The sequence below is a fragment of the Cydia fagiglandana genome, chromosome 11, assembly GCF_963556715.1.
Source record: "Cydia fagiglandana chromosome 11, ilCydFagi1.1, whole genome shotgun sequence".
In the NCBI taxonomy this organism is placed as follows: domain Eukaryota; kingdom Metazoa; phylum Arthropoda; class Insecta; order Lepidoptera; family Tortricidae; genus Cydia; species Cydia fagiglandana.
The window spans coordinates 20,075,545-20,087,057 of record NC_085942.1 but is presented as its reverse complement, the minus strand read 5'-3'; the positions used below and the strand labels follow the sequence as shown (position 1 = coordinate 20,087,057).

The window sequence follows — 11,513 nt, the reverse complement described above, 5'->3', positions numbered from 1 at the left end:
GTTTATTTTGCACATAAAACTGATAAAGTTATGTTAGAGATGTATTAAGTACCTGTAACTTAAGTGAATTATGTATGTACTTATGTTTGCTACACCCTTTTCAGGGTCCATGTGATACCATAAGAAATGTAAATACCACCTAAAATGTACCATGGAAGCAAGAAATAAATGAATACTGAATACTGAAAAATTTAAATGTCAATGACATCAAAATCATAAACAATTATTTGGCGCGCTGTCAATTTGTGATTTGTGCACAGTGCATGCACACATTTTACAGATAATTTGTTATTACATGAATAAAGGAACAATTATCATTCGTTTTAATGGTCACAAATCAGTACAATACATTATACTGATTAATCGTATTGTGTCATACAGTAGGCCAAATTGTTAACTCACAAAATGCACGACACTGCCTCTTGTTTCGAGACTGTTACTCCGGATTCATGGCTCGCAAACGAGCAAACTTGGAAAGAAAACCTTTTAAAACTACCTAACTGGTATCAGGTAATACTATCTTAATTTATTTTTCTTTTAATTTAAGGCGAGACAAAACTTTTTTCAATAGTTATAATGACCTTTGGTTAACCTTTTTAGATACCTCTTATAAACTCAAATGCCTCGCACAATCTGCCCGATGGGACGCTGGTGCGGTTCCGGGGGATGATCCAGGACATGCACAATCCGGAGTTCTACTTTGAGCAGTTTGAAGTGTTCAACTCTGAGACTAATGAGGTTAGGAGCAAGTCTGGGAAGTACAGGGATACAGCTAATATTTTGGTAAGTAGTCTTTTTAATTCAATCAAAATAAAATCATTTATTTCGAACAAAGTCCTTAATTGCCTAAGTATATAAGTTTTGCTAAAATTGGTATAGATTTAAAGGTTTCAAAAAGTTAAGAAATAAAAATACGAATTTCTTTAAAAATATTGAAATATGTAGTTCTATTTTCAACATTGCTATCATAATGGGAATTCTATGGTTTTACCTTAACCTATGACACCATTTTGTTGTTTAAGCATTCTGAACAAATGATTTCTTTCTGTCTTACAAAAATAATGGTAGGGCTTTTCAACTTAAAAGAAAGATGTTATTAGGGAATGCAATCCCGCATGAGGAACTCAATCCCGGTATTCCGCGGGATTGCCATTTTAAGTCCCGCGGGATCCCGGTATTTGCGGGATCCCGCAAGTTGGTATACAATTTTACGAATTAGTACTAAATATGAAGGTTGAAAACAAAAAGTAAACTAAAATTAGAAATAGTACATTTTGTATTAAAAGAATACGGTATAATGACTGTAATCAAGAATTTAAGAACGTGTGTAAAGGCTTAATTAACGCGATTTCGTAAGTCCTGTACCACTCGTGGCACACACAATGTTTTTCATCACACCTGTTAGGAAAAAAGAGGGAAAACAATAAAAAATCTGCCTAATTTCGGACGTACCTACATAACAAAATTCCCTGGGTACAAATTTAAGATTTACGGACCGCGTCGCCTACGTAAAATAACTCCTTTTACGAGCAAGTGTGATGAAATAAATAGACAAATTCGGGTAAAATGCTCTTCCGTGTCATTACCCCTTTCCTCCATAGATGCATTTAGGCTCCGTGAAGAATTTTCGCCAGTAGGCACGTGCCCGAGCCTGTGTTCCTTGTAGTAACACGTAAGAACCACGTCGCTCTTCGATCCCGCAAATCCCGCGGGATCCCGCTTAATTTACGAGCGGGATTAATCCCGCAAATTGCATGCGGGATCCCGGTATTTCGGGATCCTGGTATCCCGGTATTGCATTCCCTAGATGTTATAATACAAAGTATATTATGCGATTACAGGAAAATGAGAAAATCAACTATGCAAATAACCTTCAAAGTGGGCAACGTCAGACAATGGTTGTGGTCTCTATGCCAGGCCTCAACGAGTGGGCCCAGCAGCTCGAAGATAGCCAAAACCACCTAAATCACCTAAAGCAACAGCCAAACACTTCAAAACGTCTCACTTCTGCAACAAAGCTGAAACGGAGCTATGATGAAACGGAGGATGATGCGATGGAAGTAGAACAAGAGGTTACACATAAAGAGCCTAGGACTAGGGAGGCGGAGGCTGTGGCGGCAAATGTGGTGTCTCGGGAACATCTGTTGAACTTCCCACTGCCTGATGTTGCTAGCCAATCTTGTATAGTTAAGGTGAGATATTAGAAACATTTTAGATAACAGTCCAGCTGGGTAACTTTATACATAATATTAGACATACCTTCTTGCATTACAGGTATACACAGAAGATGACCAACTAAAGCTAAATGAAATGATAGAAGTAGTAGGATTCCTATCCGTAGACCCAGCACTGTCCGGCGAGTTTCAACCTGAGACGGACCCACTGATCGACCCTCAGGGTGAGAACGAGGTAGAAGCCATTACACACAACCCGCCGCCGAGTCTTGTACCGAGACTGCATGCTGTATATGTGAAGAAGTTGGAGCATTGTAACCCGCTGGTTGAAGGAGACTTTGACCAGAGTAAGTTATCTTGTTAAACTTGAAAGGGCATTTACGAGTAGTATATTATGTTGCATAATTTTTTATTATTTGAGTCATGGACCTCCCTCTTGGCCCACAATGCCCACAAACATACTGATTGATTAACTAAACTAAAAGGGCCAGTAATACAAAGCCTTATTTTAACCCCAAAATAGGGTGCAAAAGTTACCTTTTGAGCCAATATTAACTTGACTATTAACGGCCAATTGTTTCTATTCTAAATTATATGGTTTACTGTGTTTTCAGACACAGTGTTAAAGGAAGCAAATACAGCACGGGAGCATTTACTCAAGGCCCTCACAGAGCTACTGTTAGGGGACAAACTTGCTGCCGAATACCTCATATGCCACCTCATAGCTTGCATGTAAGTTACAATCTTTTTTATGTAAAATAGAATAAGCAATATTACTTTCTAAAGTGACTGTTTACCTACCGACCCTACCGTTAGGCGAGCCAGGGCTACCGACTACGACAGTAATTAGATTAGCCTCACTTTTCATAGAAAGAAAGAAAGAAAGAAATACATTTACTTACGTGAGCCAAACCAGTTAAATTACTAATTATACATTAAGACACATGGACGTTAAAAAGGACCCCCATAGAATACATATAAATATACAGCCACATAGTTAACACTACAAGTATGAGATTGAGTATATAACTCTCATAAAAGTTGTTTTTGAAATAAGCTCTATTTGTTTCTGATCATTTTATTTTCTTTATCATCATATTCCAAATATTTTCCCCCAGCTACCTTCGCCAAGAGACCCTGACCCTCGGTTCGTTCTGCCTGAACATCTCGAACCTGCCCATCCGCAAGTACCCGCACTACGCGAAACAGCTGTATGACATCATCAAGCAGTTTGTTACCAAGAGTTATTACTTGCCGCTCACTGTTGACAATATGAATACCATGGCGCTGCTGCCCAAGTGAGTCTTAATATAATACATATTTATAGATGGTCAAGCGAATCTTGTTCAAACATCAAACATCAACATTTATTCAGCAAATAGGCCACAAGGGCACTTTTACACGTCAACATTGAATTTACACAAAAGCAAAAATAATAACATCAACAATTTTATAAAATAAAACTAACAATTCAATCTAACGTATTACAATTACTAAGAGATGTATATGGTCTCGTAATGTCGAATTACATACAAAATACAGATAAAAAAACACACAAAAAAAATTTATAATATTTAGAGGTGTAAATGTCTCTTGTCAGTAGAAAAAGGCGCGAAATTCAAATTTTCTATGAGACGATATCCCTTCGCGCCAAATTTTTTTAAATTTGCCGCCTTTTTCTACTGACAAGATCTGCTTGACCAACTATATTTATTTGTAAGGAGTTAAAAAAATGCTACTGACTAGAAAAAAAAAACTAATATGACAAATTACAAGATTCTATGTTTAGGATCCATAGATACACAGACAGCAGTGTTGTTTTGGGTTCCTGAGAGTCGGAACCATGTAATCTCTAGAGCCTAGATTATCAACCCTCTAGTTTATAAGAAACTATATACCTCTATGGCAGTTATAAGATTCTTTGGAATTTCCATTATGAAATATTTTAGAACCCCTTTTTGCTGACTTAATTGTTAAGCCAGACTATTTCTGCGGTATTTTTATTAATTTTTTTTTCAGAAAAGACTACGATTGTAACCGTCTAACCAGTGGAGTCCTCCAACTAAGCAAGCACACGCACCTCATCCTCGACGAGACTCAGATGGAGCAGGGCCGCCTCGACACCACCGGCGTGCATAACATCTCCGCCTTAGCCAACCTGATCAAAACGCAGAAAGTCAAGTACGACTTCAAGTATTACCAGATGGACTTTGAGTCGGATGTCTCAGTATTGATACTCTCGGAGGGAAAATCACTTTTACCGGTATGTTTAATTTCTCGGAGTCTCTGAATTGTTCTATTCACTCGTGAAAAATAAAAAGTCTGTCATACTTAAGCTGACAGACAATGGGACATGGGACATATCTACGAAGTGCTATTGTGTTATTTTTTTTTTTGTTACAGAGTGACTACCATGTACCTCTCCGCCCCGAGGAATCCTCACTAGAAATATTCGATGCCATCGTAGAAGCCGCCACCTACTACCTCAAGGAGGAGATTATGAACCTCATCCGGGCGTACCTCACCAACCTCAAACTCGTGAAATACACCATCACAGAGGATTTAAAGGTAATATGAGGTTATAGTAATATAGTCCTACTTTAAGTACTGTGTGTCTCAAGTTTCTATGCAGGGAGCTCAGTAACTAGGCCTTATTGGGATTAGTCCGGTGTCCTCACGATGTTTTCCTTCACCGAAAAGCGACTGGTAAATATCAAATGATATTTCGTACATGGGGCATTTCACGCCAAGCGGGCAGCGAAAAAAGTGTCAGGTCATAGAATTTGCTGAAATTTGGAATAATTATACTACTCGATATTCTAAAAATACGCATTCTTTTAGTTTTTTTTTATTTGGCACCGTTTCCGGTTTGGAAGCATTTAAAAAATGGACGAAAATTGAGGAGAGCATTTTACAAAAGCTGATGCAGCTATTATTGAGTAAACTGAAAAATAAGTTTAATATTGGTTTGTATACAATTTTAATTGCTTTATCTTGCAGTTATAACAATTTTGATATTTTTTTATTTTTTCATACAAAAAACCGGAAATGAAAATTTCAAGTCAAATTTATATAAAGTTCGGTATTTTTGAAAATTTTTATTTTTGCCTCAAAATGTAGCTTATAGTCCATCAAAAATACATGGAAAGTTTGAGAGTGGGATCTGCATTAGTTTCGGAGATACATGAACTAAAGTGCAAACGTGCCGGTCGGAGCGTCGTACTGGCGATTCCTTAGTTACCCATTCAAATAAAGGTTTTGTCCCTGGAATGACAAATAATAAGCTGGAAACTCGTATAACCACACCTTCGTTTCGGCGGTCTTTAAATTACGATAAAAGTCATAGAAAACCTCGTGTTCGCGCCGGAGTTTATTCAAGGTCAAAGGTCACAAAAATTGCTTTATCACAAATATCAAGGTTTCTATACCTTCAAAGATGTTTACATATAAATGAAGATTGTAGAGCATACAATTTGAGACAAATCATGTTCAGGGCATTTTTCCCGATCCTCAGCCGTTTTGTAGGAATTGTCGGATATAGACGGCATAGAACGCGTAGCGGTCAGCCATACGCTCCGTAATGCAAGTTCACCGTGAATTCCGGTTAATAATAACTTCTATAAAGTTATTTATTTCACAAGATGCTATTTACGGATCATACGCTGATTTTAGAACAAAAGTTGTCTCTCCTGTGGACAATAGTTAACAGCTTGTGTGATTTGATTTGATTTTGATGAAGCTTTTATCGCGGACTGTACTTTTTTTCAGTTATCTGCTCAATTCTGCGAATATATTTTATGGCCATGATGATGGGCTGATGTCATTATATATTCTTATTTATACATTAAAAACGACCAGCTTCGCACGGGTTAATAAAATTATACATAAACCGTCCTCTTGAATCACTCTGTCTATTTAAAATACACAGGGACAAACAACGGGAAGCGACTTTATTTTAACCTATGTAGTAATGTCATTAAAATATTGCATTGTCATTGGTTTTTCATAAATATGCCAAATTTTAACTCAATGTAAAACCAACAAATAGTCAACGTTTGCAAATGTTGAAGACAGATCGAAAAGATACATATTTCCATCGCCAGTTAAATAAAATATTGTGGAAATGTTTACTTGTATTATTTGTACTTCAACTTTACCTCTTTTCTGTGGACACTAGAGGCAACAAACCCTAATTTTCTAATTAATCCTAATGAAGGGGTACTTCTATTAGCCTATTTCATTTATATATATTTTATATTTTTTTTATTTTTTTTATTTAGGGGTATTAGCCTATTTCATAAAATGAATGCATAAATGCACAAAAGCTGTTAACTATTGTCCACAGAAGAGACAACTTTTGTTCTAAAATCAGCGTATGATCCGTAAATAGCATCTTATGAAATAAATAACTTCATAGAAGTTATTATTCACCGGAATTCACGGTGAACTTGCATTACGGAGCGTATGGCTGACCGCTACGCGTTCTATGCCGTCTATGGCGTCTATATCCGACAATTCCTACAAAACGGTTGAGGATCTGAAAAAATGCCCGAAATATGACTTGTCACAAATTGTATGCTCTACAATCTTCATTTATATAAAAACATAATTGGAGGTATAGAAACCTTGATATTCGTGATAAAGCAATTTTTGTGACCTTTGACCTTGAATAAACTCCGGCGCGAACACGAGGTTTTCTATGACTTTTATCGTAATTTAAAGACCGCTGAAACGAAGGTGTGGTTATACGAGTTTCCAGCTTATTATTTGTCATTCCAGGGACAAAACCTTTATTTGACTGGGTAACTAAGGAATCGCCAGTACGACGCTCCGACCGGCACGTTTGCACTTTAGTTCATGTATCTCCGAAACTAATGCAGATCCCACTCTCAAACTTTCCATGTATTTTTGATGGACTATAAGCTACATTTTGAGGCAAAAATAAAAAATTTCAAAAATACCGAACTTTATATAAATTTGACTTGAAATTTTCATTTCCGGTTTTTTGTATGAAAAAATAAAAAAATATCAAAATTGTTATAACTGCAAGATAAAGCAATTAAAATTGTATACAAACCAATATTAAACTTATTTTTCAGTTTATTCAATAATAGCTGCATCAGCTTTTGTAAAATGCTCTCCTCAATTTTCGTCCATTTTTTAAACGCTTCCAAACCGGAAACGGTGCCAAATAAAAAAAAAAAAAAAGAATGCGTATTTTTAGAATATCGAGTAGTATAATTATTCCAAATTTCAGCAAATTCTATGACCTGACACTTTTTTCGCTGCCCGCTTGGCGTGAAATGCCCCATATAAGTTCCGAAAAACTCATTGGTACGAGCCGGGGTTTGAACCCGCGACCTCCAGATTGCAAGTCGCACGCTCTTACCGCTAGGTCACCGGCGCTTTTTTTGCGTCAGAAGGAGGGTAATGTTATTAAATTAAACGGGTCTAAAACGCGTATAAAATTACGATTATATATATTTTTATTTTATTCTATACAAAATGTATCAGATACATAACCTAAACTAGAACTAATGAAACCTGACACTTTAAAGTCTTGTTTTATTCTATTAAATAAATTAAAACTCTTTTCAGTTTGTAGAAGACGACTTCATAGAAATGCGTCGCAACTCAACGACGGAAGCTCCTGTAACCGCAGACGACCTGCACAGACTGCTCGTGTTAGCCCGACTAGTCAGTCTGTCCCGCGGACACGACACGCTCAACAAGCAGTGCTGGGACACCGCCAAGGCCATGGAGGCCGAGCTCACGCACCGGCTGAAAAATAGAGTGCCTTCAACCATATGAAAAAAAAAACTCTTTATATCTTTGAAAAAAAAGATCGTTCTGTTTACCAAAGTTGCGCGAAACTTTTTTAAATTGCATTTTTCTGCATGAACCAGTGATTTATTATTATTACATACATACACGTTTTTACTTTATTTTTTAAAGATGTTCTTTTTCTTAACCAAAACCTAAACTTCAACTGGACCTCAACCATGTAGAAGAAAAGTTTCAATTTTGACTTTGTTCATATTAGGGTTCCGTACCCAAAGGGTAAAACGGGACCCTATTACTAAAACTTCGCTGTCCGTCCGTCCGTCCGTCTGTCTGTCACCAGGCTGTATCTCACGAACCGTGATAGCTAGACAGTTGAAATTTTCACACATGATGTATTTCTGTTGCCGCTATAACAACAAATACTAAAAACAGAATAAAATAAAGGTTTAAGTGGGGACAACAAACGTGATTTTTGACCAAAGTTAAGCAACGTCGGGCGGGGTCAGTACTTGGATGGGTGACCGTTTTTTTTTTTGCCGTTTTTTGCATTATGGTACGGAACTATAAACTAGAATATATAGAGGTCAAGCAAATCTTGTCAGTAGAAAAAGGCGCGAAATTTAAATTTTCTATGATACGCTATCCCTTCGCCCCTACATTTTTCAAATTTGCCGCCTTTTTCTACTGACAAGATCTGATTGACCAAGTATATCTAGCGCAACTAACGTATGCAAGCAGATTGCGCCGTGTGCAATAATTATTTTTTCACCTGACAACTCTAACTACAAACTTGTCAAGTTGTTATGTCAATGTCACAGTGACGTGTAACATTTTACGAGCGATTATTGATTAAACTAATGAAGTGTATTTTAACTTAAAACGAGAGTATAACAGTCTGATAATACAATGTCCGCTAAAAACAAATCTTCTGACAGTGCTAACAAAGGGAAAGTAACAGAATCTGTTTGGAGGAAAGCGTTTGAGGCGAACGCGGAATGGCCCGATAAGGTTAGAATTCGGTCACGGGATTTGTACATTTGTGACAAAAATTAAGGCAACGACGTCCTATAATGTAAATTAAATGTTTTAGGAGGAGTTCCTCGACGTTATTTACTGGATGCGACAAGCTATTGGCATCATTTTGGGCTTATGTTGGGGGTTGCTCCCCTTGAAAGGATTCCTGGGTTTATTGCTGTAAGTAAATTTATTAGCGTGTATTTAACTGGTTTAATGATATCATATTAATTAAGTCTATAATTTATGCTATGTAGCGATTTTTTTCAAATTTATACATTTGTCTACAATGATATCTTTTCAGCTCGCTCCATCGTAGGCCACGTCTACGCCTCGGCTAGTCTGTGGCCATGAGTAAGCCCATTCATAATAAAAAAAAAAAAGGTAAGGTAGCTTTATTTTATTAACTTCTATGTGTGTTCTTATCTTTTCAGATTTGTGTTAGTGAATGCTGCAGTAATATATTTTTATGTGAGCAATTTCCAAAACATAGATGAAGAGGAGTATGGTGGTATGTGGGAAATCACCAAGGAAGGATTCATGACATCTTTTGCTGGGTTTTTGGTGAGCTTATAGTCATAATATTATTATTTTATAGGTGTTTTGTCCGAGTCAGTCCTTATTATCCTCTACTATTAATAAATTTCAGTGGTTATTAAATAATTGGATCAGACATGCATTTTGTTGTTTCAAACTTTCAATTACATATTCCAGTATTGATTCAAATTACACTGTTTATTTCACTAGTGGCTTACTAGAAAAATCAGACTAGTTTGTGTGCTACATTATGAATATACAACAAAAATATTATGTTTTTTCAGGTCACTTGGATAATCATGTACACAGGACTTCACGGAAGCAGTTTATGAGGTTCACATGTGTGAAGTACAGACAGACAAACAGACAATGTAGTCTAAGTACAAGTATTGTTAGTAGCTTGGGAAGACAATATGTTAGAGTCTACAATTGAGGATGTGTTGTAATGATAAAAATGTGCAAATTGGAAAAACTGTGTAATATATGCTATGAATTGTAAAAACAGTTATCATAAGTTGTTAGATACCTCAAATGATATCAACTACTAGGTACTATAATAAGTGTGTAATAGAGCAATCTGGCTATTATCTAAAATTGATTTCCTTACTCTTTTTTCTGTGCTTTCCTTAACCTTTTGAACGCCACAGACGGCAATTGACATCAGCGCAAAATCGTGACAACGACGCCAAAGACGGCATTTGACGTCGATCGTTTTTTGATGAAAATCTACAGAAAAACACCCCACTTTCAGGTTGGCATTATTTATTCACAAAACTAAATTTTACCCCCATGGCGTCAATGGCACGGCAAATGGATGCGCCGTTTGGCATTCAAAAGGTTAAGAATCATATAATTTTTTTAAAGACTTCAAGTAACGCGTGTGGCTACAACCCAATATCAACCTTCGTGCATTACGATAAGGTTCACGATGACGCGCCGCACACGATAGACGTGGGGCTCAAAGGGTTAAAAAATATAGCCACAATTCAATCAGGTTTTTAATTTGGGTCATATGACATATTGTTTCTTCTGGGTTAAAACTAATTCAGGGGTAATTCAACTGTATATCCTGTATTAGTTAGCATGTTGAATGGTATATGATTGGATTGATATTACTTTATATTTAAATTGATATTACTTAACTCTTGGTAAATTAATTGCTAGTGTTGTTGAAATAAGCTTTCAAACTGTTTTAGAATTTAATGGGAATTCGAAATAGTTAATGTCAAGTGAAACATATTTTAAAAGCCCATCCTGTACAGATACGTGACTAATAAAACCAGTTAAATTGTGTGTCACTGATGTACATATCAGTGACCTAAAACTTTGAAAGCATATATTATTCTGTAAGTTTTACTTGTGAATGTGGCAGATTTAAAAAATATTTCTACCTTTGATAAAGTAATAAATATATGCTAACGCTTAAATATATGCTGATTATACTAGGCTTCATGCCAAGTTCTATGTTAAGTATGGTGCTCCCATAGAGTATCACTGCCAAGTCGGTGCAATGTTGCAAGCTTATCCTAAACAGTCTCTTGTTTTGATCCTTTGGTATTAAATTGATTCTAGCTAGATTGCATTAATTAAAAATATTTATTCCAGTTACAGCTGAAATACATAATCAATGTAAATATAGACAATACCATTTATTTTGCTGAACTGTCAAGTATTTTATCACAGAGTTTGCATTATTTATTTAAGGAGAATAATCATTGTTAAGTTTTTAATCGCATTTAAGGGATTTTGTGAACACAATGGATTGTTTATATAGGTATATATCAGGCTACTATTTCTACATAAAAGTGGTTGAAGCTTTTTTGTAATAAGTTGAGCTTTGGGGTCATAAAACCTTAAGGCAGAGACTCTATTTCCCATAAAGTTTTTCAAAGTAGTACTGTGTAGTGTTCAATATTGCATAATTTCTGACACCCTAATGGTCCAAAAACGCGAAAAGGATTTTAGCCACTTTCAGGAAAAGGTTAATAGCAATGTAATCTTTGA

At 36.1% G+C, this 11,513-nt stretch overlaps 2 protein-coding genes across 2 annotated transcripts; both read left to right on the top strand.

The window, feature by feature from the left end:
* The first annotated feature begins 340 nt into the window (after window positions 1-340).
* LOC134669151 (mini-chromosome maintenance complex-binding protein) lies at window positions 341-8,128 on the top strand. Its single transcript, XM_063526696.1, has 9 exons — window positions 341-510; window positions 601-783; window positions 1,842-2,192; window positions 2,275-2,521; window positions 2,789-2,906; window positions 3,293-3,472; window positions 4,194-4,437; window positions 4,578-4,742; window positions 7,773-8,128. The coding sequence occupies exons 1-9, from the start codon at window positions 406-408 to the stop codon at window positions 7,983-7,985; spliced, it is 1,806 nt and encodes a 601-aa protein (XP_063382766.1). The 5' UTR covers window positions 341-405; the 3' UTR covers window positions 7,986-8,128.
* A 634-nt stretch (window positions 8,129-8,762) lies between these two features.
* LOC134669150 (GEL complex subunit OPTI) lies at window positions 8,763-10,411 on the top strand. Its single transcript, XM_063526695.1, has 4 exons — window positions 8,763-8,966; window positions 9,049-9,152; window positions 9,407-9,536; window positions 9,794-10,411. Exons 1-4 carry the CDS (start codon window positions 8,865-8,867, stop codon window positions 9,839-9,841), a joined length of 384 nt encoding a protein of 127 aa, XP_063382765.1. The 5' UTR covers window positions 8,763-8,864; the 3' UTR covers window positions 9,842-10,411.
* Window positions 10,412-11,513: the final 1,102 nt, after the last annotated feature.